This window comes from Salvelinus namaycush, chromosome 2 (assembly GCF_016432855.1).
Source record: "Salvelinus namaycush isolate Seneca chromosome 2, SaNama_1.0, whole genome shotgun sequence".
Classification (NCBI taxonomy): domain Eukaryota; kingdom Metazoa; phylum Chordata; class Actinopteri; order Salmoniformes; family Salmonidae; genus Salvelinus; species Salvelinus namaycush.
The window spans coordinates 452,028-479,898 of NC_052308.1; the positions used below are offsets into that span (position 1 = coordinate 452,028).

Consider the following 27,871-nt stretch of genomic DNA (forward strand, 5'->3'; position numbering starts at 1 on the left):
GGCAAGCAGGATAGATAATAAACAGAGTAGCAGCAGCGTACGTGGAGAGTGTGAACGTGTGTGTGTGTGTGTGTGTGTGTGCGTGCGTGCGTGTGTGTGTGAGTGTGAGTGTGCAGAGTCAGTGCAAAAAAGGATCAACGCAAATAGTCCTTGTAGCCATTGGATGAACTGTTCTTCAGACTTATGGCTTGGGGTTAGAAGCTGTTCAGGAGTCTTATGGCTTGGGGTTAGAAGCTGTTCAGGAGTCTTATGGCTTGGGGTTAGAAGTTGTTCAGGAGTCTTATGGCTTGGGGTTAGAAGCTGTTCAGCAGTCGTATGGCTTGGGGTTAGAAGCTGTTCAGGAGTCTTATGGCTTGGGGTTAGAAGTTGTTCAGGAGTCTTATGGCTTGGGGTTAGAAGCTGTTCAGGAGTCTTATGGCTTGGGGTTAGAAGCTGTTCAGGAGTCTTATGGCTTGGGGTTAGAAGTTGTTCAGGAGTCTTATGGCTTGGGGTTAGAAGCTGTTCAGGAGTCTTATGGCTTGGGGTTAGAAGCTGTTCAGGAGTCTTATGGCTTGGGGTTAGAAGTTGTTCAGGAGTCTTATGGCTTGGGGTTAGAAGCTGTTCAGGAGTCTTATGGCTTGGGGTTAGAAGCTATTCAGCAGTCTTATGGCTTGGGGTTAGAAGCTGTTCAGGAGTCTTATGGCTTGGGGTTAGAAGCTGTTCAGCAGTCTTATGGCTTGGGGTTAGAAGCTGTTCAGGAGTCTTATGGCTTGGGGTTAGAAGCTGTTCAGGAGTCTTATGGCTTGGGGTTAGAAGCTATTCAGCAGTCTTATGGCTTGGGGTTAGAAGCTGTTCAGGAGTCTTATGGCTTGGGGTTAGAAGCTGTTCAGCAGTCTTATGGCTTGGGGTTAGAAGCTGTTCAGGAGTCTTATGGCTTGGGGTTAGAAGCTGTTCAGGAGTCTTATGGCTTGGGGTTAGAAGCTGTTCAGGAGTCTTATGGCTTGGGGTTAGAAGCTGTTCAGGAGTCTTATGGCTTGGGGTTAGAAGCTGTTCAGGAGTCTTATGGCTTGGGGTTAGAAGCTGTTCAGGAGTCTTATGGCTTGGGGTTAGAAGCTGTTCAGGAGTCTTATGGTTTGGGGTTAGAAGCTGTTCAGGAGTCTTATGGCTTGGGGTTAGAAGCTGTTCAGGAGTCTTATGGCTTGGGGTTAGAAGCTGTTCAGGAGTCTTATGGCTTGGGGTTAGAAGCTGTTCAGGAGCCTTTTGGTCACAGACTTGGCGCTCCAGTAACACTTGCAGTGCGGTAGCAAAGTGAACAGGTTATGACTTGGGTAGCTGGGGTCTTTGACAATTTTCCTGGCCTTCCTCTGACGCCGCCTGGTATAGAGGTCCTGGATGGCAGGGAGCTCGGCCACAGTGATGTACTGGACCATCCCCAGTACCCTCTGTAGCGCCTTGTGGTCAGATACCAAGCAGTTGCCATTTCAAGCGGTGATGCAGCCAGTCAAGTTACTCTCGATGGTGCAGCTGTAGAACTGTTTGAGGATCTCAGGGCCCATGCCAAATCTTTTCATCCTCCAGATGGGGAAGAGGCGTTGTTGTGCCTTCATCACGTCTGTGTGTGTGTGGGTGTATCATGTTAATTCCTCAGTGATGTGGACACCGAGGAACCTAAAGCTCTCCACCCGCTCCACTACAGCCCCGTTGATGTGAATGGGGGCGTGCTCAGCCCTCCATTTCCTGTAGTCCTCGATCAACTCCTTTGTCCTGCTGACGTTGTGGGAGAGGTTGTTGTACCGGCACCACACTGCCAGGTCTCTGACCTCCTCCCTATAGGCTGTCTCGTGTGCATGCTCTTTGATTCAACATTTAATTGACCTTATAGGCTACTGTATGGAAGCAGGGAAGTGGTGAAGCAAGTAGCATATTACACATGCTGTTATAATCAAATCCCCTATTAGAGTTTCTTCCAGGTCTAAAAATAGCCTTATATTCGACACCAGGATTTTTAAGTGGTGAAAACTGGGCTTAAAGGCAAAGCAGTCAAATATCTCAGACCCGAAGGATCCTCAGTGAGTCACAAGGTTGTCAACCACAGGAATATTCCTCTACAGATTTCAATAGAAAGAGGAACAGTGAAAGTTAACAATCTGATCTGATCGGCAGGCTTCCGCGTTTCACCTCAGGATTCTGGAATGAAAACAACCCGACAAGCCTAACCCTATTTTTAAACGTCCCGAGCACCACCAACGCCCACAGCACATGGAGGTAACGTATAATTGTTATACAGGAACTATACATACAGTAAAGATTATGGTCTGAAAACCTTGATACTAACCCTGATAATACTGCACAAGTTCATGTCAAAGCACAGTTAGCATATTTTACAACCCAGAGTTACCCAATATCAATCAAGTCAAGTAATTAAGTAATCTACTTCGTCATCTCACGATAGACTACAGAAAGCTACAGGTCACATTCTAGAGGTTGAATTCATTTGGAATCCTCTGCTGTGTGACAGAATTCAACAGTTAAGTCATGCAGACCTGAGATAGAGAGACTTTCTTTCCACTGGTGATCAGATCACTACAGCACATGGAGGGAAAGAAGGAAGGGGATTGAAGCTCAGTGAAGGAAAGTGCTGATGTGTCTGCTCTGACTGGTTGTGAGTTGACAACATATTATCAATCAATACTCCAAAAATGTGTCTTATTCCAAGTGCTCAATGAATTGTACTTCTGAGTAAAAATGACACAATGGTAGAAATCGTGATCCATTCATTCAGAAATGATAAATAGTTGAGGTTAGTGCCTATAAGGGTATGAGCCTACCTGGCCTTGGGTCTGGGTGGTCCATTGGCTTTACCTGAGCCTTGCTGCCTGGCCCGAGATGCACTTCTCCATAACGGCATCCTGCCTGTCGTCTCCTCTCTCTCCCCCATGCAGCCTGCTGCTGCTTGCTAGTAGGAGAAAACAGCAGCTGCCCCGGCCTTCCCCGCTTGCTCCGCTCTGCAAGCTGCTTCCTTATAATCTCCTCAGGCAGTAAACACATTACAGTCAGAAAGGAAGTAAGGACTGTTTCATTGCTCTTACTTTGTTAGTGGGACGTCACACTGTCTGTTGCATCCTGAGGCAGGAAAGGACTAGAGAAGGTCGAGGGCCTTGGGGCCTGGGTAAAGTATGGGCTGGGGGGCAGGGGGAAGTAGGCCTGGCATGGGGGGGTGGAAGCATGGGGGAAGTAGGCCTGGCGTGAGGGGGTGGAAGCATGGGGGAAGTAGGCCTGGCATGGGGGGGTGGAAGCATGGGGGAAGTAGGCCTGGCATGGGGGGGTGGAAGCATGGGGGAAGTAGGCCTGGCATGGGGGGGTGGAAGCATGGGGGAAGTAGGCTTGGGGGGGTGGAAGCATGGGGGAAGTAGGCTTGGGGGAAGTAGGCCTGGCGTGAGGGTTGGAAGCATGGGGGAAGTAAGCTTGGGGGGGTTGAAGCATGGGGGAAGTAGGCCTAGCGTGGGGGGGTGGAAGCATGGGGGAAGTAGGCCTAGCGTGGGGGGGTGGAAGCATGGGGGAAGTAGGCTTGGGGGGGTGGAAGCATGGAGGAAGTAGGCTTGGGGGGGTGGAAGCATGGAGGAAGTAGGCTTGGGGGGGTGGAAGCATGGAGGAAGTAGGCCTGGCATGAGTGGGTGGAAGCATGGGGGAAGTAGGCCTGGGGCTGGGGGCCTGGGGGACGTAGGCCTGGGGGACTTGGGGAAGTAGGCCTGGGGGACTGGGGGAAGTAGGCCTGGGAGGCTGGGGGAAGTAGGACTGGGGGAAGTAGGTCTGTGGGGCTGGGGGAAGTAGGACTGGGGGAAGTAGGCCTGTGGGGCTGGGGGAAGTAGGACTGGGGGAAGTAGGCCTGTGTGGCTGGGGAAAATAGGCCTGGGGGAAGGGGGAAGTAGGCCTGGGGGCATGGGGGAAGTAGAACTGGGGGACTGGGGGTAGTAGGCCTGGGGGGCTGGGGGAAGTAGGACTGGGGGACTGGGGGAAGTAGGACTGGGGGGCTGGGGGAAGTAGGCCTGGGGCTGGGGGCCTGGGGGAAGTAGGCCTGGGGGACTGGGGGAAGTAGGACTGGGGGAAGTAGGTCTGTGGGGCTGGGGGAAGTAGGACTGGGGGAAGTAGGCCTGTGGGGCTGGGGGAAGTAGGACTGGGGGACTGGGGGAAGTAGGACTGGGGGGCTGGGGGAAGTAGGCCTGGGGGACTGGGGGAAGTATGCCTGGGGGGCTGGGGGAAGTAGGCTGTGGGACTGGGGGAAGTAGGACTGGGGGAAGTAGGACTGGGGGAAGTAGGCTTGTGGGGCTGGGGGAAGTAGGACTGGGGGAAGTAGGCCTGTGGAGCTGGGGGAAGTAGGACTGGGGGAAGTAGGCTTGTGGGGCTGGGGGAAGTAGGACTGGGGGAAGTAGGCCTGTGGGGCTGGGGGAAGTAGGACTGGGGGAAGTAGGCCTGTGGGGCTGGGGGAAGTATGACTGGGGGACTGGGGGAAGTAGGACTGGGGGGCTGGGGGAAGTAGGCTGTGGGACTGGGGGAAGTAGGACTGGGGGAAGTAGAATTGTGGGGCTGGGGGAAGTAGGACTGGGGGAAGTAGGCCTGTGGGGCTGGGGGAAGTAGGACTGGGGGAAGTAGGCCTGTGGAGCTAGGGGGTGTAGGAATGGGGGAAGTAGGGGTGGGGGGCTGGGCATGGCTGGGACCACACACACTCTCACACTATCCATCTCCTGGATCCTCATGGCTCTTCCTGTCTCCTCATGGCTCCTCCTGCCACCTCATAGCTCCTTCTGCCAACTCCTAGATCCTCCTGGCTTCTCCTGCCTCCTCATGGCTCCTCCTATCCCCCCCTGGGTCCTCCTGACTCTTCCTGCCTCCTACATTCTGCCTCCTGGCTCCTCCAGTTCAGATCACCACAGATTAAGGAGGACACCCAGGGGCTTTCACCTTCTGGCCAGGGCCTATCCCTCCTCCATCCCTCCCTCCTTTCTCTTCCCTCCTCCATCCCTTCCTCCTCCATCACTCCCTCCTCCATCCCTTCCTCCTCCATCACTCCCTCCTCCATCCCTTCCTCCTCCATCCCTCCCTCCTTTCTCTTCCCTCTTCCATCCCTCCCTCCTCTATACAGACTACAGCCCTCAGGATTGATTTATGAAGACTACAGCCCTCTGGACAGATTTATATTGACTACAGCCCTCTGGACTGATTTATACAGACTACAGCCCTCTGGATTGATTTATACAGACTACAGCCCTCTGGACAGATTTTTACAGACTGCAGCCCTCTGGACTGATTTATATAGACTACAGCCCTCTGGATTGATTTATACAGACTACAGCCCTCTGGACTGATTTATACAGACTACAGCCCTCTGGACTGATTTATACAGACTACAGCCCTCTGGACTGATTTATACAGACTACAGCCCTCTGGACTGATTTTTACAGACTGCAGCCCTCTGGACTGATTTATACAGACTACAGCCCTCTGGACTGATTTATACAGACTACAGCCCTCTGGACTGATTTATACAGACTACAGCCCTCTGGACTGATTTATATAGACTACAGCCCTCTGGACAGATTTATACAGACTACAGCCCTCTGGACTGATTTATACAGACTACAGCCCTCTGGACAGATTTATATAGACTACAGCCCTCTGGACTGATTTATACAGACTACACCCCTCTGGACTGATTTATACAGACTACTGCCCTCTGGACTGATTTATGAAGACTACAGCCCTCTGGACTGATTTATACAGACTACAGCCCTCTGGACTGATTTATACAGACTACAGCCCTCTGGACAGATTTATATAGACTACAGCCCTCTGGACTGATTTATACAGACTACAGCCCTCTGGACTGATTTATACAGACTACAGCCCTCTGGACTGATTTATACAGAATACAGCCCTCTGGATTGATTTATACAGACTACAGCCCTCTGGATTGATTTATACAGACTACAGCCCTCTGGATTGATTTATACAGACTACAGCCCTCTGGACTGATTTATACAGACTACAGCCCTCTGGACTGATTTATACAGACTACAGCCCTCTGGATTGATTTATACAGACTACAGCCCTCTGGACTGATTTATACAGACTACAGCCCTCTGGACTGATTTATACAGACTACTGCCCTCTGGACTGATTTATACAGACTACAGCCCTCTGGACTGATTTATACAGACTACTGCCCTCTGGACTGATTTATACAGACTACAGCCCTCTGGATTGATTTATACAGACTACAGCCCTCTGGACTGATTTATACAGACTACAGCCCTCTGGACTGATTTATATAGACTACAGCCCTCTGGACTGATTTATAGAGACTACAGCCTTCTGGACTGATTTATACAGACTACAGCCCTCTGGACTGATTTATACAGACTACTGCCCTCTGGACTGATTTATACAGACTACAGCCCTCTGGATTGATTTATACAGACTACAGCCCTCTGGACTGATTTATATAGACTACAGCCCTCTGGACTGATTTATATAGACTACTGCCCTCTGGACTGATTTATATAGACTACAGCCCTCTGGACTGATTTATACAGACTACTGCCCTCTGGACTGGTTTATACAGACTACAGCCCTCTGGATTGATTTATACAGACTACAGCCCTCTGGATTGATTTATACAGACTACAGCCCTCTGGACTGATTTATGAAGACTACAGCCCTCTGGACTGATTTATACAGACTACAGCCCTCTGGATTGATTTATACAGACTACAGCCCTCTGGATTGATTTATACAGACTACAGCCCTCTGGATTGATTTATACAGACTACAGCCCTCTGGACTGATTTATGAAGACTACAGCCCTCTGGACTGATTTATACAGACTACAGCCCTCTGGATTGATTTATATAGACTACAGCCCTCTGGACTGATTTAAACAGACTACAGCCCTCTGGACTGATTTAAACAGACTACAGCCCTCTGGACTGATTTATACAGACTACAGCCCTCTGGACTGATTTTTACAGACTACAGCCCTCTGGACTGATTTATACAGACTACAGCCCTCTGGACTGATTTATATAGACTACAGCCCTCTGGACTGATTTATATAGACTACAGCCCTCTGGACTGATTTATACAGACTACAGCCCTCTGGACTGATTTTTACAGACTACAGCCCTCTGGACTGATTTATACAGACTACAGCCCTCTGGACTGATTTTTACAGACTACAGCCCTCTGGACTGATTTATACAGACTATAGATCTGGATTATCACCCTGCTCTCTTCTCATCTGATCTTCCCCTCCTGCTGGCCTCCTGGCTTAGCAAGTCCCCCCCCCCCCCCCTTCCACCCACCCACCTCTGAGGGCCTGTGACAGGGCAGGGAGGAGAGAGGGAGGGTTTTTTTCACACTTCTGAACCAAGCCGAGCCCAACCCAGCCAGGTTGCTGAAGCCGTGTTGGAAATCCCAGACATTGTGAAAATAAAACACCTGAGTTCAACCAGCAGCTTCCACTTGGTGTCGGCACGTTACAGAGCACATACATCAGGCTAAACGTTCAACAGATCTAAATGAAGAACAGGAACACATAAACAGTGTGAGCCTGGTATGGCATTCATATAACAGAGGTACGTCACAGTCACTGACTGAGTGGGTATGGCGCCATACTGGTCCATCCACATTCCATTTCTTTGCCATGCAGGTCTTGCAAATTCCGCAATGGTGACAAGAATAATAGAATTGTTGTTATAGACAACCGCAAATGGATGTATTATGCCTCCCGCTGTATTGTAACAGGAATGCTACGTATGTGGGGACACGCAACTGCAGAGTTGTGTATGTGATCTGGAAATACAGTGGCACAGTGGTGATAATCTCACTACAGTTTATGACAACGAGCAATGAAAGCCCTTGTTGTAAACCTCCCCTCCCCCTCTCCTCTCCTCTCCTCTCCTCTCCTCTCCTCTCCTCTCCTCTCCTCTCCTCTCCTCTCCTCTCCTCTCCTCTCCTCTCCTCTCCTCTCCCCTCCCCTCCCCTCTCCTCTCCTCTCCTCTCCTCTCCTCTCCTCTCCTCTCCTCTCCTCTCCCCTCCCCTCTCCTCTCCTCTCCTCTCCTCTCCTCTCCTCTCCTCTCCTCTCCTCTCCTCTCCTCTCCTCTCCTCTCCTCTCCTCTCCTCTCCTCTCCTCTCTCCTCTCCTCTCCAACAGCCACCAGTGAAGCCCATGAAACAAGACAAAGACGTTTGCTGCATTGTGGAGCAGTCTACACAGCAGGCACTTGAGCATGGTGGGCCCATAGCAACAGGTCTCTACACCCTAGCAACCTGCAACGCTGTGCACAACACAGGAATAGGCTACAGAAAATGAATTCAATGCAAGCATACACGTTTGAACTTTAAAAGTATTATCTAACATCAGTGGTGTAAAGTACAAATACTTTAAAGTACTACTTAAGTAGTTTTTTGGGGAATCTGCACCTTACTTTACTGTTTCTATTTTGTTTTGCTTAATATGAAGAATTTTAAATGATTTAAACTTCTACTTTTGATACTTAAGTATATTTTAGCAATTACATTTACTTTTGATACTTAAGTATATTTAAAACCAAATACTTTTAGACTTTTACTCAAGTAGTATTTTACTGGCTGACTTTCACTTTTACTTGAGTAACTTTCGATTAATTAAGGTATCCATACTTTTACTCAAGTATGACAATTGGGTATTTTTTTTCCACCACTGCCTAACACTTAAAACCATTGAAAACCGTGAAATGACACAGCCATGAACTATTGGAATTCAGCAGGTGAAGGCTAAAACTCCATGGAAATAGCCCATCATTTCCTTTGAAACAAACATTCGAACCCCCTGTGAAGTTATAACTGTCTCTCTGGGTGATATGGATAGTGTAGATCAGTAATGTATCAGCGACAGCCTGACAGCAGTGAAACAGTAGTGTAGGCTAGTAGGTGACATGCTATGGGGAGCAGCCATTCATGTTACCCTACTCACCTAGCTGGCGAATTCGTCACTACAGTAACTATAGCCAATTAAACTCAACTCCAACATGTACTTAAATATATTATAGATATAATATAGATCTTAGATTCTTCAAAGCAGCCACCCTTTGTCTTGATGACAGCTTCAAACACTCTTGGTATTCTCTCAACCAGGTTCACCTGGAATGCTTTTCCAACAGTCTTGAAGGAGTTCCCACATATGCTGAGCACTTGTTGGCTGATTTTCCTGCACTCTGCGGTCCAACTCATCCCAAACCATCTCAATTAGGTTGAGGTCAGGTGATTGTGGAGGCCAGGTCATCTGATGCAGCACTCCATCAATCTCCTTCTTGGTCAAATAGCTCTTACACAGCCTGGAGGTGTGTTTGGTCATTGTCCTGTTGAAAAAACAAATGTTAGTCCCACTAAATGCAAACCAGATGGGATGGCGTATCGCTGCATAATGCTGTGGTAGCCATGCTGGTTAAGTGTGCCTTGAATTGTAAATAAATCACTGACAGTGTCACCAGCAAAGCACCCCCACACCATCACCCCCACACCCACACCATCACACCTCCTCCTCTATGCTTCACGGTGGGAACCACACATGCCGAGATCATCCGTTCACCTACTCTGCGTCTCACAAAGACACAGCGGTTGTAATCGCAAATTTGGACTTATCAGACCAAAGGATAGATTTCCACCAGTGTAATGTCCATTGCTTGTGTTTCTTGGCCCAAGCCAGTCTCTTCTTCTTATTGGTGTCCTCTAGTAGTGGTTTCTTTGCAGCAATTCGACCATACAGGCCTGATTCACACAGTCTTTTCTGAACAGTTGATGTTGAGATGTGTCTGTTACTTGAACTCTGTGAAGCATTTATTTGGGCTGCAATTTATGAGGCTGGTAACTCTAATGAACTTATCCTCTGCAGCAGAGGTAACTCTAAGTCTTCCTTTCCTGTGGCGGTCCTCATGAGAGCCAGTTTCATCATAGCGCTTGATGGTTTTTGCGACAGCACTTGAAGAAATTGACTGTAATCTATCTTTGCTTATTTGAGCTGCTCTTGTCATAATTCGGATTTGGTGTTTTACCAAATAGGGCGACTACCTCATGAGCTGGTTGAGAGAATGCCAAGAGTGTGCATAGCTGTCATCAACGCAAAGGGTGGCTACTGTGGCTACTAGATTTGAAGAATCTCAAATATAAAATATATTTAGATTTGTTTAACACGTTAATTTGGTTACTACATGATTCCATGTGTGTTATTTCATCGTTTTTATGTCTTCACTATTATTCTACAATGTAGAAAATAGTAAAAAATAAAGAAAAACCCTTGAATGAGTAGGTGTGTCCAAACTTTTGACTGGTACTGTATATTTGGAAGGCATAATTGTGTAACCTGCAGGTCCAAGATTGTTATATGTTCTTAATTTATTAGCTGTTTTTTATATTATAGCCTTTCAATTAGTAATAAACAAGGCTACTTAGTAATAAACATTGACTAAAATATTGATCATGGAAGTATTTATGCAGTAGCATTTTCCCCAAGGTAAAATAAAATGAATGAACGGGTTTGGTATACTGTTTAAACCTACAGAACTTCTACTGCCATAATATAATTCAGCCCTAAACCCAATTGAAACACTAATGCACTTTTATTGATGCCCATAAAGGTTATAAATATGACACAAAACATACTAAATAAAGAAACACTACAAAATACATTATTTTTCCAATGACTTTATAAGGGGGATTTCTCACTCCTACACCTTCATCATTCCATATGGGTGTACTATAACACCCTGGTAATGGACTATAACACCCTGGTATTAGACTATAACAGCCTGGTATTAGACTATAACACCCTGGTAATGGACTATAACACCCTGGTATTAGACTATAACACCCTGGTATTAGACTATAACACCCTGGTAATGGACTATAACACCCTGGTATTAGACTATAACACCCTGGTAATGGACTATAACACCCTGGTATTAGACTATAACACCCTGGTAATGGACTATAACACCCTGGTATTAGACTATAACAGCCTGGTATTAGACTATAACACCCTGGTATTAGACTATAACACCCTGGTATTAGACTATAACACCCTGGTATTAGACTATAACACCCTGGTATTAGACTATAACACCCTGGTAATGGACTATAACACCCTGGTATTAGACTATAACACCCTGGTATTAGACTATAACACCCTGGTATTAGACTATAACACCCTGGTATTAGACTATAACACCCTGGTATTAGACTATAACACCCTGGTAATGGACTATAACCAGCCTTGTAATGGACTATAACACCCTGGTATTAGACTATAACACCCTGGTATTAGACTATAACACCCTGGTATTAGACTATAACACCCTGGTATTAGACTATAACACCCTGGTATTAGACTATAACACCCTGGTATTAGACTATACACCCTGGTAATGGACTATAACCAGCCTTGTAATGGACTATAACAGCCTGGTATTAGACTATAACACCCTGGTATTAGACTATAACACCCTGGTATTAGACTATAACACCCTGGTATTAGACTATAACACCCTGGTATTAGACTATAACACCCTGGTATTAGACTATAACACCCGGGTATTAGACTATAACACCCTGGTATTAGACTATAACACCCTGGTATTAGACTATAACACCCTGGTATTAGACTATAACACCCTGGTATTAGACTATAACAGCCTGGTATTAGACTATAACACCCTGGTATTAGACTATAACACCCTGGTATTAGACTATAACACCCTGGTATTAGACTATAACACCCTGGTATTAGACTATAACACCCTGGTATTAGACTATAACAGCCTGGTATTAGACTATAACACCCTGGTATTAGACTATAACACCCTGGTATTAGACTATAACACCCTGGTAATGGACTATAACAGCCTGGTATTAGACTATAACACCCTGGTATTAGACTATAACAGCCTGGTATTAGACTATAACACCCTGGTATTAGACTATAACACCCTGGTATTAGACTATAACACCCTGGTATTAGACTATAACACCCTGGTATTAGACTATAACAGCCTGGTATTAGACTATAACACCCTGGTAATGGACTATAACCAGCCTTGTAATGGACTATAACAGCCTGGTATTAGACTATAACAGCCTTGTAATGGACTATAACCAGCCTTGTAATGGACTATAACACCCTGGTAATGGTCTATACACCCTGGTAATGGACTATAACCAGCCTTGTAATGGACTATAACACCCTGGTAATGGACTATACACTCTGGTAATGGACTATAGCCAGCCTTGTAATGGACTATAGCCAGCCTTGTAGTGGACTATAGCCAGCCTTGTAATGGACTATAGCCAGCCTTGTAGTGGACTATAGCCAGCCTTGTAATGGACTATAGCCAGCCTTGTAGTGGACTATAGCCAGCCTTGTAATGGACTATAGCCAGCCTTGTAGTGGACTATAGCCAGCCTTGTAGTGGACTATAGCCAGCCTTGTAGTGGACTATAGCCAGCCTTGTAGTGGACTATAACCAGCCTTGTAGTGGACTATAGCCAGCCTTGTAATGGACTATAGCCAGCCTTGTAGTGGACTATAGCCAGCCTTGTAGTGGACTATAGCCAGCCTTGTAATGGACTATAGCCAGCCTTGTAATGGACTATAGCCAGCCTTGTAATGGACTATAGCCAGCCTTGTAATGGACTATAGCCAGCCTTGTAATGGACTATAGCCAGCCTTGTAATGGACTATAGCCAGCCTTGGGAGGGAAGAATCAATCTTTTTTAACTGGACAGACATAATTCTGTCTAGCTTCCTGTTTTCGTTTTCATTTTCCTTTTGGTTTCTCTGCAGACATTTCAGTTAGGGTAATGTTGTCTGTGAGTGCTGAGGTCAGTAAAACCAACCAACTGTCTTCCTGCCATTGTTCCAGCACACACAAATACACGCACACACCACACACAAATACACACAAATACACACACACACACACACACACACACACACACACACACACACACACACACACACACACACACACACACACACACACACACACACACACACACAAATACACACACACAAACCCACATACCATTAGAGACCTGATGAGGGCTAGCTAGGCCACACCCCCCGGGTTTGCCTCTCCTCCCACGCACTGATGGTTTCTCATAGTTTCCATGGATACAGTGAATATGGCAGGGATTCTGCAGATGGGGTACCCTGATAGAATGGATGTTAGCTTATAAGAAGGAATTGGAAGAGCTACTCTGATAAGACATTCTATTTGTGCAAATCTTTAGAATAAACACTGGCTGCAGTAGATCATCTTGTTACTCTCAGTTATTTTACATATAGTTCTACAGTTATACTGGTATACATAGTATTTTACATAGTCATGCTACAGTTATACAGTTTATATTATATACAAATATTATAAACCTAGTCTGCAATAGTTCTACTCCCATTACAGAGGAGTCAGTCTGAGAAGGATCGTGTCAGTCAACTGAAACTGCCAGTTTGTTTACATTCTAAAATAAGGACAAGGCCTCCATTGGCTTGTCTGCTGACATGTGCTCATTAGGCTGGATGACGTACTAGATCTTAAAGCCTTTGGAAAAGGCCCAGGCAATGGCTAGCATTGGTAGGTTGGTCTGTCTATCTATCTACAGTTGAAGTCAGATGTTTACATACACTTAGGTTGGAGTCATTAAAACTCGTTTTTCAACCACTCCACAAATGTCTTGTTAACAAACTATAGTTTTGGCAAGTCGGTTAGGACATCTACTTTGTGCATGACACAAGTAATATTTTCCAACAATTGTTTACAGACAGATTATTTCACTGTATCACAATTCCAGTGGGTCAGAAGTTTACATACACTAAGTTGACTGTGCCTTTAAACAGCTTGGAAATTCCAGAAAATTATGTCATGGCTTTAGAAGCTTCTGATAGGCTAATTGACATAATTTGAGTCAATTGGAGGTGTACCTGTGGATGTATTTCAAGGCCTACCTTCAAACGCAGTGCCTCTTTGCTTGACATCATGGGAAAATCTAAAGAAATCAGCCAAGACCTCAGAAAAAGATTGCAGACCTCCACAAGTCTGGTTCATCCTTGTGAGCAATTTCCAAACGCCTGAAGGTACCATGTTAATCTGTACAAACAATAGAACGCAAGTATAAACACCATGGGACCACGGAGCCGTCATACCGTTCAGGAAGAGACGTGTTCTGTCTCCTAGAGATGAACGTACTTTGGTGCGAAAAGTGCAAATCAATCCCAGAACAACAGCAAAGGACCTTGTGAAGATGCTGGAGGAAACAGGTACAAAAGTATCTATATCCACAGTAAAACGAGTCCTATATCGACATAACCTGAAAGGCCGCTCAGCAAGGAAGAAGCCACTGCTCCAAAACCACCATAAAAAAGCCAGACTACAGTTTGCAACTGCACATGGGGACAAAGATCATACTTTTTGGAGAAATGTCCTCTGGTCTGATGAAGGGGTGGCAGCATCATGTTGTGGGGGTGCTTTGCTGCAGGAGGGATGGTGCACTTCACAAAATAGATGGCCTCATGAGGAAGGAAAATTACGTGGATATATTGAAGCAACATCTCAAGACATCAGTCAGGAAGTTAAAGCTTAGTCGCAATTGGGTCTTCCAAATGAACAATGACCCCAAGCATACTTCTAAAGTTGTGGCAAATTGGCTTAAGGACAACAAAGTCAAGGTATTGGAGTGGCCATCACAAAGCCCTGACCTCAATCCTATACAAAATTTGTGGGCAGAACTGAAAAAGCGTGTGCGAGCAAGGAGGCCTACAAACCTGGCTCAGTTACCCCAGCTCTGTCAGGAGGAATGGGCCAAAATTCACCCAACTTATTGTGGGAAGCTTGTGGAAGGCTACCCAAAACGTTTGACCCAAGTTAAACAATTTAAAGGCAATGCTACCAAATACTAATTGAGTGTATGTAAACTTCTGACTCACTGGGAATGTGATGAAATAAATAAAATCTGAAATAAATCATTCTCTCTACTATTATTCTGACATTTCACATTCTTAAAATAGAGTGGTGATCCTAACTGACCTAAGACAGGGAATTTTTACTAGGATTAAATGTCAGGAATTGTGAAAAACTGAGTTTAAACGTTTAAACATATTTGGCAAAGGTGCATGTAAACTTCCGACTTTGTTGTATCTATCTATGCCATTTTAAAAATCACTTGAAATCTGCCTTGTCCAAGTCTGAACCACACTAAAATATCATCAAAAAGGAACATAATTGGAAACTCAACCATAGGATTTAAATGGGTACTATAAAACTGGAATATATTTTACATGTCAAAACTGGAATAGATCTTACATGTTAAAACTGGAATATATTTTACATGTCAAAACTGGAATAGATCTTACATGTTAAAACTGGAATAGATCCAACATGTTAAAACTGGAATAGATCTTACATGTTAAAACTGGAATAGATCTTACATGTTAAAACTGGAATAGATCTTACATGTTAAAACTGGAAAAGATCTTACATGTTAAAACTGGAATAGATCTTACATGTTAAAACTGGAATAGATCTTACATGTTAAGACTGGAATAGATCTAACATGTTAAAACTGGAATAGATCTAACATGTTAAAACTGGAACAGATCTTACATGTTAAAACTGGAAAAGATCTTACATGTTAAAACTGGAATAGATCTTACATGTTAAAACTGGAATAGATCTTACATGTTAAAACTGGAAAAGATCTTACATGTTAAAACTGGAATAGATCTTACATGTTAAAACTGGAATAGATCTTACATGTTAAGACTGGAATAGATCTAACATGTTAAAACTGGAATAGATCTAACATGTTAAAACTGGAACAGATCTTACATGTTAAAACTGGAAAAGATCTTACATGTTAAAACTGGAATAGATCTTACATGTTAAAACTGGAATAGATCTTACATGTTAAAACTGGAATAGATCTAACATGTTAAAACTGGAATATATCTTACATGTTAAAACTGGAATAGATCTAACATGTTAAAACTGGAATAGATCCAACATGTTAAAACTGGAATTGATCTAACATGTTAAAACTGGAACAGATCTTACATATTAAAACTGGAATAGATCCAACATGTTAAAACTGGAACAGATCTTACATATTAAAACTGGAATAGATCTTACATGTTAAAACTGGAATAGATCTTACATATTAAAACTGGAATAGATCCAACATGTTAAAACTGGAACAGATCTTACATATTAAAACTGGAATAGATCTTACATGTTAAAACTGGAATAGATCTTACATGTTAAACTGGAATAGATCTTCCATATTAAAACTGGAATAGATCCAACATGTTAAAACTGGAATAGATCTTACGTGTTAAAACTGGAATAGATATTACATGTTAAAACTGGAATAGATCTTACATGTTAAAACTGGAATAGATCTTACATGTTTAAACTGGAATAGATCTTACATATTAAAACTGGAATAGATCCAACATGTTAAAACTGGAACAGATCTTACATATTAAAACTGGAATAGATCTTACATGTTAAAACTGGAATAGATCCAACATGTTAAAACTGGAATAGATCTTACGTGTTAAAACTGGAATAGATATTACATGTTAAAACTGGAATAGATCTTACATGTTAAAACTGGAATAGATCTTACATGTTTAAACTGGAATAGATCTTACATATTAAAACTGGAACAGATCTTACATATTAAAACTGGAATAGATCTTACATATTAAAACTGGAACAGATCTTACATATTAAAACTGGAATAGATCTCACATGTTAAAACTGGAATAGATCTTACATGTTAAAACTGGAATAGATCTTACATGTTAAAACTGGAATAGATATTACATGTTAAAACTGGAATAGATCCAACATGTTAAAACTGGAATTGATCTAACATGTTAAAACTGGAACAGATCTTACATATTAAAACTGGAATAGATCCAACATGTTAAAACTGGAACAGATCTTACATATTAAAACTGGAATAGATCTTACATGTTAAAACTGGAATAGATCTTACATATTAAAACTGGAATAGATCCAACATGTTAAAACTGGAACAGATCTTACATATTAAAACTGGAATAGATCTTACATGTTAAAACTGGAATAGATCTTACATGTTAAACTGGAATTGATCTTCCATATTAAAACTGGAATAGATCCAACATGTTAAAACTGGAATAGATCTTACGTTTTAAAACTGGAATAGATATTACATGTTAAAACTGGAATAGATCTTACATGTTAAAACTGGAATAGATCTTACATGTTTAAACTGGAATAGATCTTACATATTAAAACTGGAATAGATCCAACATGTTAAAACTGGAACAGATCTTACATATTAAAACTGGAATAGATCTTACATGTTAAAACTGGAATAGATCTTACATATTAAAACTGGAATAGATCCAACATGTTAAAACTTGAACAGATCTTACATAATAAAACTGGAATAGATCTTACATGTTAAAACTGGAATAGATCTTACATGTTAAACTGGAATAGATCTTCCATATTAAAACTGGAATAGATCCAACATGTTAAAACTGGAATAGATATTACGTGTTAAAACTGGAATAGATATTACATGTTAAAACTGGAATAGATCTTACATGTTTAAACTGGAATAGATCTTACATATTAAAACTGGAACAGATCTTACATATTAAAACTGGAATAGATCTTACATATTAAAACTGGAATAGATCTTACATATTAAAACTGGAATATATCTTACATATTAAAACTGGAATAGATCTCACATGTTAAAACTGGAATAGATCTTACATGTTAAAACTGGAATAGATCTTACATGTTAAAACTGGAATAGATATTACATGTTAAAACTGGAATAGATCTTACATGTTAAAACTGGAATAGATCTTACATGTTAAAACTGGAATAGATCTTACATGTTAAAACTGGAATAGATCTTACATATTAAAACTGGAATAGATCCAACATGTTAAAACTGGAACAGATCTTACATATTAAAACTGGAATAGATCTTACATGTTAAAACTGGAATAGATCTTACATGTTAAACTGGAATAGATCTTCCATATTAAAACTGGAATAGATCCAACATGTTAAAACTGGAATAGATCTTACGTGTTAAAACTGGAATAGATATTACATGTTAAAACTGGAATAGATCTTACATGTTAAAACTGGAATAGATCTTACATGTTTAAACTGGAATAGATCTTACATATTAAAACTGGAACAGATCTTACATATTAAAACTGGAATAGATCTTACATATTAAAACTGGAACAGATCTTACATATTAAAACTGGAATAGATCTCACATGTTAAAACTGGAATAGATCTTACATGTTAAAACTGGAATAGATCTTACATGTTAAAACTGGAATAGATATTACATGTTAAAACTGGAATAGATCCAACATGTTAAAACTGGAATTGATCTAACATGTTAAAACTGGAACAGATCTTACATATTAAAACTGGAATAGATCCAACATGTTAAAACTGGAACAGATCTTACATATTAAAACTGGAATAGATCTTACATGTTAAAACTGGAATAGATCTTACATGTTAAACTGGAATAGATCTTCCATATTAAAACTGGAATAGATCCAACATGTTAAAACTGGAATAGATCTTACGTTTTAAAACTGGAATAGATATTACATGTTAAAACTGGAATAGATCTTACATGTTAAAACTGGAATAGATCTTACATGTTTAAACTGGAATAGATCTTACATATTAAAACTGGAATAGATCCAACATGTTAAAACTGGAACAGATCTTACATATTAAAACTGGAATAGATCTTACATGTTAAAACTGGAATAGATCTTACATATTAAAACTGGAATAGATCCAACATGTTAAAACTTGAACAGATCTTACATAATAAAACTGGAATAGATCTTACATGTTAAAACTGGAATAGATCTTACATGTTAAACTGGAATAGATCTTCCATATTAAAACTGGAATAGATCCAACATGTTAAAACTGGAATAGATATTACATGTTAAAACTGGAATAGATCTTACATGTTTAAACTGGAATAGATCTTACATATTAAAACTGGAACAGATCTTACATATTAAAACTGGAATAGATCTTACATATTAAAACTGGAATAGATCTTACATATTAAAACTGGAATATATCTTACATATTAAAACTGGAATAGATCTCACATGTTAAAACTGGAATAGATCTTACATGTTAAAACTGGAATAGATCTTACATGTTAAAACTGGAATAGATATTACATGTTAAAACTGGAATAGATCTTACATGTTAAAACTGGAATAGATCTTACATGTTAAAACTGGAATAGATCTTACATGTTAAAACTGGAATAGATCTTACATATTAAAACTGGAATAGATCCAACATGTTAAAACTGGAACAGATCTTACATATTAAAACTGGAATAGATCTTACATGTTAAAACTGGAATAGATCTTACATGTTAAACTGGAATAGATCTTCCATATTAAAACTGGAATAGATCCAACATGTTAAAACTGGAATAGATCTTACGTGTTAAAACTGGAATAGATATTACATGTTAAAACTGGAATAGATCTTACATGTTAAAACTGGAATAGATCTTACATGTTTAAACTGGAATAGATCTTACATATTAAAACTGGAACAGATCTTACATATTAAAACTGGAATAGATCTTACATATTAAAACTGGAATAGATCTTACATATTAAAACTGGAATAGATCTTACATGTTAAAACTGGAATAGATCTTACATATTAAAACTGGAATAGATCCAACATGTTAAAACTGGAACAGATCTTACATATTAAAACTGGAATAGATCTTACATGTTAAAACTGGAATAGATCTTACATGTTAAAACTGGAATAGATCTTCTGTAACGGTCCTGACCTGTTTTATGTTGTTTTTGTATGTGTTTATGGTCAGGGCGTGTGTTTTGGGTGGGCAGTCTATGTTATCTGTTTCTATGTTGGTTTTGGTTGCCTGGTATGGCTCTTAATTAGAGGCAGGTGTTTTGCGTTCTCCTCTAATTAAGAGTCATATTTAGGTAGGCGTTGTCACAGTGTTCGTTGTGGGTGATTGTCTCCTGTTTCGTCGATGTATGTACCTTACGGGACTGTTTGGCTGTTCGTTTCGTTTTGATGTAGTCTGTTCCTGTCCGTGAGTTTTACGTTAGTTAAGTAAGTTCAAGTTCAGGTTTTCGTCTACGTCGTTTTCTTGTTTTTGTAAATTTGTAAGTGTTTGTTTTCGTGTTGCCATCGTTGTAAATAAAGAGATGGCTTATTTCCCAAATGCTGCGTATTGGTCCACTGATCCTTCTCTCCTCTCCTCGTCCGAGGATGAGGAGAACGACAGCCCTTACAGAATCACCCACCAAACTAGGACCAAGCGGCAAGGGAAAACTCAACGGAGTAAGGGACAGGAAAAGAAGGAGCAATGGACATGGGACGATATATTGGACGGAAAGGGTTGCTACACATGGGAGGAGATCCTGGCTGGTAGGGATCGCCTCCCATGGGAACAGCTGGAGGCACTGAGGAGAGCAGAGGCTACCGGAGATTATGAGGGAACGCGTCTGGCACGGAAGCCAAAAAAGCCCGTGAGTAACACCCAAAAATTTCTTGGGGGGGGGCTAAGAGGTAGTGGGCCAAGGGCAGGTAGGAGACCTGCGCCCACTTCCCAGGCTTACCGTGGAGAGCGGGAGTACGGGCAGGCGCCGTGTTACGCAGTAGAGCGCACGGTGTCTCCTGTACGAGTGCATAGCCCAGTGCGGGTTATTCCACCTCCCCGCACTGGCAGGGCTAGATTGGGTATTGAGCCAGGTGTCATGAGGCCGGCTCAACGCGTCTGGTCTCCAGTGCGTCTCCTCGGGCCGGCATACATGGCACCTGCCTTACGCATGGTTTCCCCGGTTCGCCTACATAGGCCGGTGCGGGTTATTCCACCTCCCCGCACTGGTCGGGCAACCGGGAGTATTCAACCAGGTAAGGTTGGGCAGGCTCAATGCTCAAGAGTGCCAGTACGCCTCCACGGTCCGGTATTTCCGGCGCCACCTCCCCGCCCCAGCCTAGTACCTACAGTGCCTACACTACGCACTAGGCTACCAGTGCGTCTCCTGAGCCCTGTTCCTCCTCCACGCACTCTCCCTGTAGTGCGTGTATCCAGTTCGGTGCCTCCAGTTCCGGCACCACGCACTAAGCCTCCTGTGCGTCTCCAGAGCCCTGTACACACTGTATCTTCTCCCCCTACTAAGCCTGATGTGCTTGTCCTCAGCCCGGTGTCACCAGTGCCGGTACCTCGCATCAGTTATAGAGTGGGCTTTGAGAGTACAGTGTGCCCTGTCCCTGCTCCCCGCACTAGTAGGAAGGTGCTTATCCTTAGCCCGGTGCCTCCAGTTCCGGCACCACGCACCAGGTCTACAGTGCGCCTTATCCGGCCAGAGCCATCCGTCTCCTCAGCGCCATCTGAGCCATCCGTCTCCCCAGCGCCATCTGAGCCATCCGTCTCCCCAGCGCCGTCTGAGCCATCCGTCTCCCCAGCGCCGTCTGAGCCATCCGTCTGCCATGAGCCTGCAAAGCCGCCCGTCTGCCATGAGCCTGCAAAGCCGCCCGTCTGCCATGAGCCTACAGAGCCGTCCGCCAGACAGGAGCCGCTAGAGCCGCCCGCCAGACAGGAGCCGCTAGAGCCGCCCGCCAGACAGGATCTGCCAGAGCCGCCAACCAGACAGGATGCTAGAGCCGCCAACCAGACAGGATCTGCCAGAGCCGCCAACCAGACAGGATCTGCCAGAGCCGCCAACCAGACAGGATCTGCCAGAGCCGCCAACCAGACAGGATCTGCCAGAGCCGCCAACCAGACAGGATCTGCCAGAGCCGCCAGCGAGCCATGAGCAGCCAGAGCCGTCAGCCTGCCATGAGCGTCGAGAGCCGTCAGCCTGCCATGAGCGTCGAGAGCCGTCAGCCTGCCATGAGCGTCGAGAGCCGTCAGCCTCCCATGAGCGTCGAGAGCCGTCAGCCTGCCATGAGCGTCGAGAGCCGTCAGCCTGCCATGAGCGTCGAGAGCCGTCAGCCTGCCATGAGCGTCGAGAGCCGTCAGCCAGCCATGAGCGTCGAGAGCCGTCAGCCAGCCATGAGCGTCGAGAGCCGTCAGCCAGCCATGAGCGTCAAGAGCCGTTCAGTCAGGATCTGCCTGAGTATATCAGCCGGGACCTGCCCCTTGTCCCGGTGCTGCCCCTTATCCCGGTGCTGCCCCTTGTCCCGGTGCTGCCCCTTGTCCCGGTGCTGCCCCTTATCCCGGTGCTGCCCCTTATCCCGGTGCTGGTCCTTATCCCGGTGCTGGTCTTTATCCTGGTGCTGCCCCTTATCCCGGTGCTGCCCCTTGTCCCGGTGCTGCCCCTTGTCCCGGTGCTGCCCCTTGTCCCGGTGCTGCCCCTTGTCCCGGTGCTGCCCCTTGTCCCGGTGCTGCCCCTTCTCCCGGTGCTGGCCGTTCATTTAGGGGATGTTAGTTTGAGGGTGGTCATTGGGAAGGGAAGACAGAAGCGGGGAGTGACTATGGTGGTGTGGGGACAGCGTCCAGAGCCGGAGCCACCACCGTGGTCAACTGCCCACCCAGACCCTCCCCTGGACTTTGTGCTGGTGCGCCCGGCGTTCGCACCTTGAGGGGGGGGTTCTGTAACGGTCCTGACCTGTTTTATGTTGTTTTTGTATGTGTTTATGGTCAGGGCGTGTGTTTTGGGTGGGCAGTCTATGTTATCTGTTTCTATGTTGGTTTTGGTTGCCTGGTATGGCTCTTAATTAGAGGCAGGTGTTTTGCGTTCTCCTCTAATTAAGAGTCATATTTAGGTAGGCGTTGTCACAGTGTTCGTTGTGGGTGATTGTCTCCTGTTTCGTCGATGTATGTACCTTACGGGACTGTTTGGCTGTTCGTTTCGTTTTGATGTAGTCTGTTCCTGTCCGTGAGTTTTACGTTAGTTAAGTAAGTTCAAGTTCAGGTTTTCGTCTACGTCGTTTTCTTGTTTTTGTAAATTTGTAAGTGTTTGTTTTCGTGTTGCCATCGTTGTAAATAAAGAGATGGCTTATTTCCCAAATGCTGCGTATTGGTCCACTGATCCTTCTCTCCTCTCCTCGTCCGAGGATGAGGAGAACGACAGCCCTTACATCTTCCATATTAAAACTGGAATAGATCTTACATATTAAAACTGGAATAGATCTTACATGTTAAAACTGGAATAGATCTTACATGTTAAAACTGGAATAGATCTTACATGTTAAAACTGGAATAGATCTTACATGTTAAAACTGGAATAGATCTTACATGTTAAAACTGGAATAGATCTTACATGTTAAAACTGGAATAGATCTTACATGTTAAAACTGGAATAGATCTTACATGTTAAAACTGGAATAGATCTTACATGTTAAAACTGGAATAGATCTTACATGTTAAAACTGGAATAGATCTTACATGTTAAAACTGGAATAGATCTTACATGTTAAAACTGGAACAGATCTTACATATTAAAACTGGAATAGATCTTACATATTAAAACTGGAATAGATCCAACATGTTAAAACTGGAACAGATCTTACATATTAAAACTGGAATAGATCTTACATGTTAAAACTGGAATAGATCTTACATGTTAAAACTGGAATAGATCTTCCATATTAAAACTGGAATAGATCTTACATATTAAAACTGGAATAGATCCAACATGTTAAAACTGGAACAGATCTTACATATTAAAACTGGAATAGATCTTACATGTTAAAACAGGAATAGATCTTACATGTTAAAACAGGAATAGATCTTCCATATTAAAACTGGAATAGATCTTACATGTTAAAACTGGAATAGATCTTACATGTTAAAACTGGAATAGATCTTACATGTTAAAACTGGAATAGATCTTACATGTTAAAACTGGAATAGATCTTACATATTAAAACTGGAATAGATCCAACATGTTAAAACTGGAACAGATCTTACATATTAAAACTGGAATAGATCTTACATGTTAAAACTGGAATAGATCTTACATGTTAAACTGGAATAGATCTTCCATATTAAAACTGGAATAGATCCAACATGTTAAAACTGGAATAGATCTTACATGTTAAAACTGGAATAGATCTTACATGTTAAAACTGGAATAGATCTTACATGTTAAAACTGGAATACATCTTACATGTTTAAACTGGAATAGATCTTACATATTAAAACTGGGTCAGATCTTACATATTAAAACTGGAATAGATCTTACATATTAAAACTGGAATAGATCTTACATATTAAAACTGGAATAGATCTTACATATTAAAACTGGAATATATCTTACATATTAAAACTGGAACAGATCTTACATATTAAAACTGGAATAGATCTTACATGTTAAAACTGGAATAGATCTTACATGTTAAAACTGGAATAGATCTTACATGTTAAAACTGGAACAGATCTTACATATTAAAACTGGAATAGATCTTACATGTTAAAACTGGAATAGATCTTACATATTAAAACTAGAATAGATCCAACATGTTAAAACTGGAACAGATCTTACATATTAAAACTGGAATAGATCTTACATGTTAAAACTGGAATAGATCTTACATGTTAAAACTGGAATAGATCTTCCATATTAAAACTGGAATAGATCTTACATATTAAAACTGGAATAGATCCAACATGTTAAAACTGGAATAGATCTTACATAATAAAACTGGAATAGATCTTACATGTTAAAACTGGAATAGATCTTACATGTTAAACTGGAATAGATCTTCCATATTAAAACTGGAATAGATCCAACATGTTAAAACTGGAATAGATCTTACGTGTTAAAACTGGAATAGATATTACATGTTAAAACTGGAATAGATCTTACATGTTAAAACTGGAATAGATCTTACATGTTTAAACTGGAATAGATCTTACATATTAAAACTGGAACAGATCTTACATATTAAAACTGGAATAGATCTTACATATTAAAACTGGAATAGATCTTACATATTAAAACTGGAATATATCTTACATATTAAAACTGGAACAGATCTTACATATTAAAACTGGAATAGATCTTACATGTTAAAACTGGAATAGATCTTACATGTTAAAACTGGAATAGATCTTACATGTTAAAACTGGAACAGATCTTACATATTAAAACTGGAATAGATCTTACATGTTAAAACTGGAATAGATCTTACATGTTAAAACTGGAATAGATCTTACATATTAAAACTGGAATAGATCCAACATGTTAAAACTGGAACAGATCTTACATATTAAAACTGGAATAGATCTTACATGTTAAAACTGGAATAGATCTTACATGTTAAACTGGAATAGATCTTCCATGTTAAAGCTGGAATAGATCTTACATGTTAAAACTGGAATAGATCTTCCATATTAAAACTGGAATAGATCTTACATGTTAAAACTGGAATAGATCTTACATGTTAAAACTGGAATAGATATTACATGTTAAAACTGGAATAGATCTTACATGTTAAAACTGGAATAGATCTTACATGTTAAAACTGGAATAGATCTTACATGTTAAAACTGGAATAGATCTTACATGTTTAAACTGGAATAGATCTTACATATTAAAACTGGAATAGATCCAACATGTTAAAACTGGAACAGATCTTACATATTAAAACTGGAACAGATCTTACATATTAAAACTGGAATAGATCTTACATGTTAAAACTGGAATAGATCTTACATGTTAAAACTGGAATAGATCTTACATGTTAAAACTGGAACAGATCTTACATATTAAAACTGGAATAGATCTTACATGTTAAAACTGGAATAGATCTTACATGTTAAAACTGGAATAGATCTTACATATTAAAACTGGAATAGATCCAACATGTTAAAACTGGAACAGATCTTACATATTAAAACTGGAATAGATCTTACATGTTAAAACTGGAATAGATCTTACATGTTAAACTGGAATAGATCTTCCATGTTAAAGCTGGAATAGATCTTACATGTTAAAACTGGAATAGATCTTCCATATTAAAACTGGAATAGATCTTACATGTTAAAACTGGAATAGATCTTACATGTTAAAACTGGAATAGATATTACATGTTAAAACTGGAATAGATCTTACATGTTAAAACTGGAATAGATCTTACATGTTAAAACTGGAATAGATCTTACATATTAAAACTGGAATAGATTGGAAATAAGGAAATTGGAAATAAGATTTTGGAAATAAGATTTTGTTCTTAACTGACTTGCCTAGTTAAATAAAGGTAAAAAAATACTTGTTGGAAATACAATATCACATCACTCTTACTTTGGTAGAGTGAGGAATACCCATAGCCAAGAGCAGATATGAACACACTGATTTTGGCCGGCTTCATTAAGGCACACAATTGAACGTTCTACGCATAGCATAAATATCAATACAGTATTGGGATTTTTTTAGACATGGTTATTAACAACATCCACATTCATATTTTCAAATGATTTCTGTGTTTTGATGACCACATTATTGACATTTAGTTAAAATAGATTTGATCACTGCTTTTCTCACAAAGCTTCCGTTTGTTCCGTCACCTAACACCCTACTATTGGACAAATTCAGGTAGGCAGGCCTCTCCCCGTTTCGCTTGCTAACGTTTTGCAACAGAATCGGCGGTATGAATACGCCTGTCATGCTGCTTCACGCATGCTTGCCAGAAGCTAGCTAGCTACCTACCTACCACTCTGACCGGTTAAATTCACCAGGCTTCAGAACCCTATGGGGATAGGTTAGTTTGGTGAGCTACGCAGACTCTGTCCCTGGGAGATTGTTATAGGTGCTTGTGCTGTGAGGAACTCAACCATAGCGGGTGGTGCTGTGATGAACCCACCTTTTAGAGGGTGGTGCTGTGAGGAACTCAACCATAGCGGGTGGTGCTGTGATGAACCCACCTTTTAGCGGGTGGTGCTGTGAGGAATCCACCCATAGCGGGTGGTGCTGTGAGGAACTCAACCATAGCGGGTGATGCTGTGATGAACCCACCTTTTAGCGGGTGGTGCTGTGAGGAATCCACCCATAGCGGGTGGTGCTGTGAGGAATCCACCCATAGCGGGTGGTGCTGTGAGGAATCCACCCATAGCGGGTGGTGCTGTGAGGTATCCACCCATAGCGGGTGGTGCTGTGAGGAATCCACCCATAGCGGGTGGTGCTGTGAGGAATCCACCTTTTAGCGGGTGGTGCTGTGAGGAATCCACCTTTTAGCGGGTGGTGCTGTGAGGAATCCACCCATAGCGGGTGGTGCTGTGAGGAATCCACCCATAGCGGGTGGTGCTGTGAGGAACCCTTGAAAAAGTAAAGGAGAGCCTCACATTCTAAGAGCTCAGATGCAATAATTGAATAACCTAATACCCAACGTTTCCACAGACAAGCTGTCTTCAGGGTATAATGACAAACACTGTGGGTCACTAGTTTATAGTGTCAAAGGACACACAGGTGTCTGTAATCATGGACGGGTGTGGCCTGATATCGTTGGTTCATTCTAAGATATAAAAATAACATACAAAAAACATGAATCATAGATACAATTTGGCTACATAGGCCTACAAACATTTACAATAGCCAATCACAAGAATGGCTTCAGATCAAAGTCTACGTTGAGACCGAAGGGGTGGCGCAGTGGTCTAGGGCACTGCATCGCAGTGCTAGCTGCGCCACCAGAGTCTCTGGGTTCGCGCCCAGGCTGGGCTGGGTTCGCGCCCAGGCTCTGTCGCAGCCGGCAGCAACCCGGAGGTCCGTGGGGCAACGCACAATTGGCATAGCGTCG

General features: G+C 42.3%; 1 protein-coding gene across 1 annotated transcript; it reads right to left on the reverse strand.

The window, feature by feature from the left end:
* Positions 1-3,072: 3,072 nt before the first annotated feature.
* Positions 3,073-27,245, reverse strand: LOC120020053 (extensin-like). Its single transcript, XM_038963491.1, has 2 exons — positions 27,091-27,245; positions 3,073-4,687 (listed from the first exon to the last, which is right to left on the reverse strand). The coding sequence occupies exons 1-2, from the start codon at positions 27,243-27,245 to the stop codon at positions 3,073-3,075; spliced, it is 1,770 nt and encodes a 589-aa protein (XP_038819419.1).
* Between the last annotated feature and the right edge of the window lie 626 nt (positions 27,246-27,871).

What these genes read in the sequence shown, in the direction of transcription:
- LOC120020053 (XM_038963491.1), bottom strand. Translation starts at nt 27,245, where the DNA reads ATGGGTGGATTCCTCACAGCACCACCCGCTATGGGTGGATACCTCACA. An exon ending in ACAGCACCACCCGCTAAAAG is followed by an intron (nt 4,688 to 27,090) that starts GTGGGTTCATCA and finishes GTGTGGTCCCAG; the next exon opens with CCATGCCCAGCCCCCCACCC.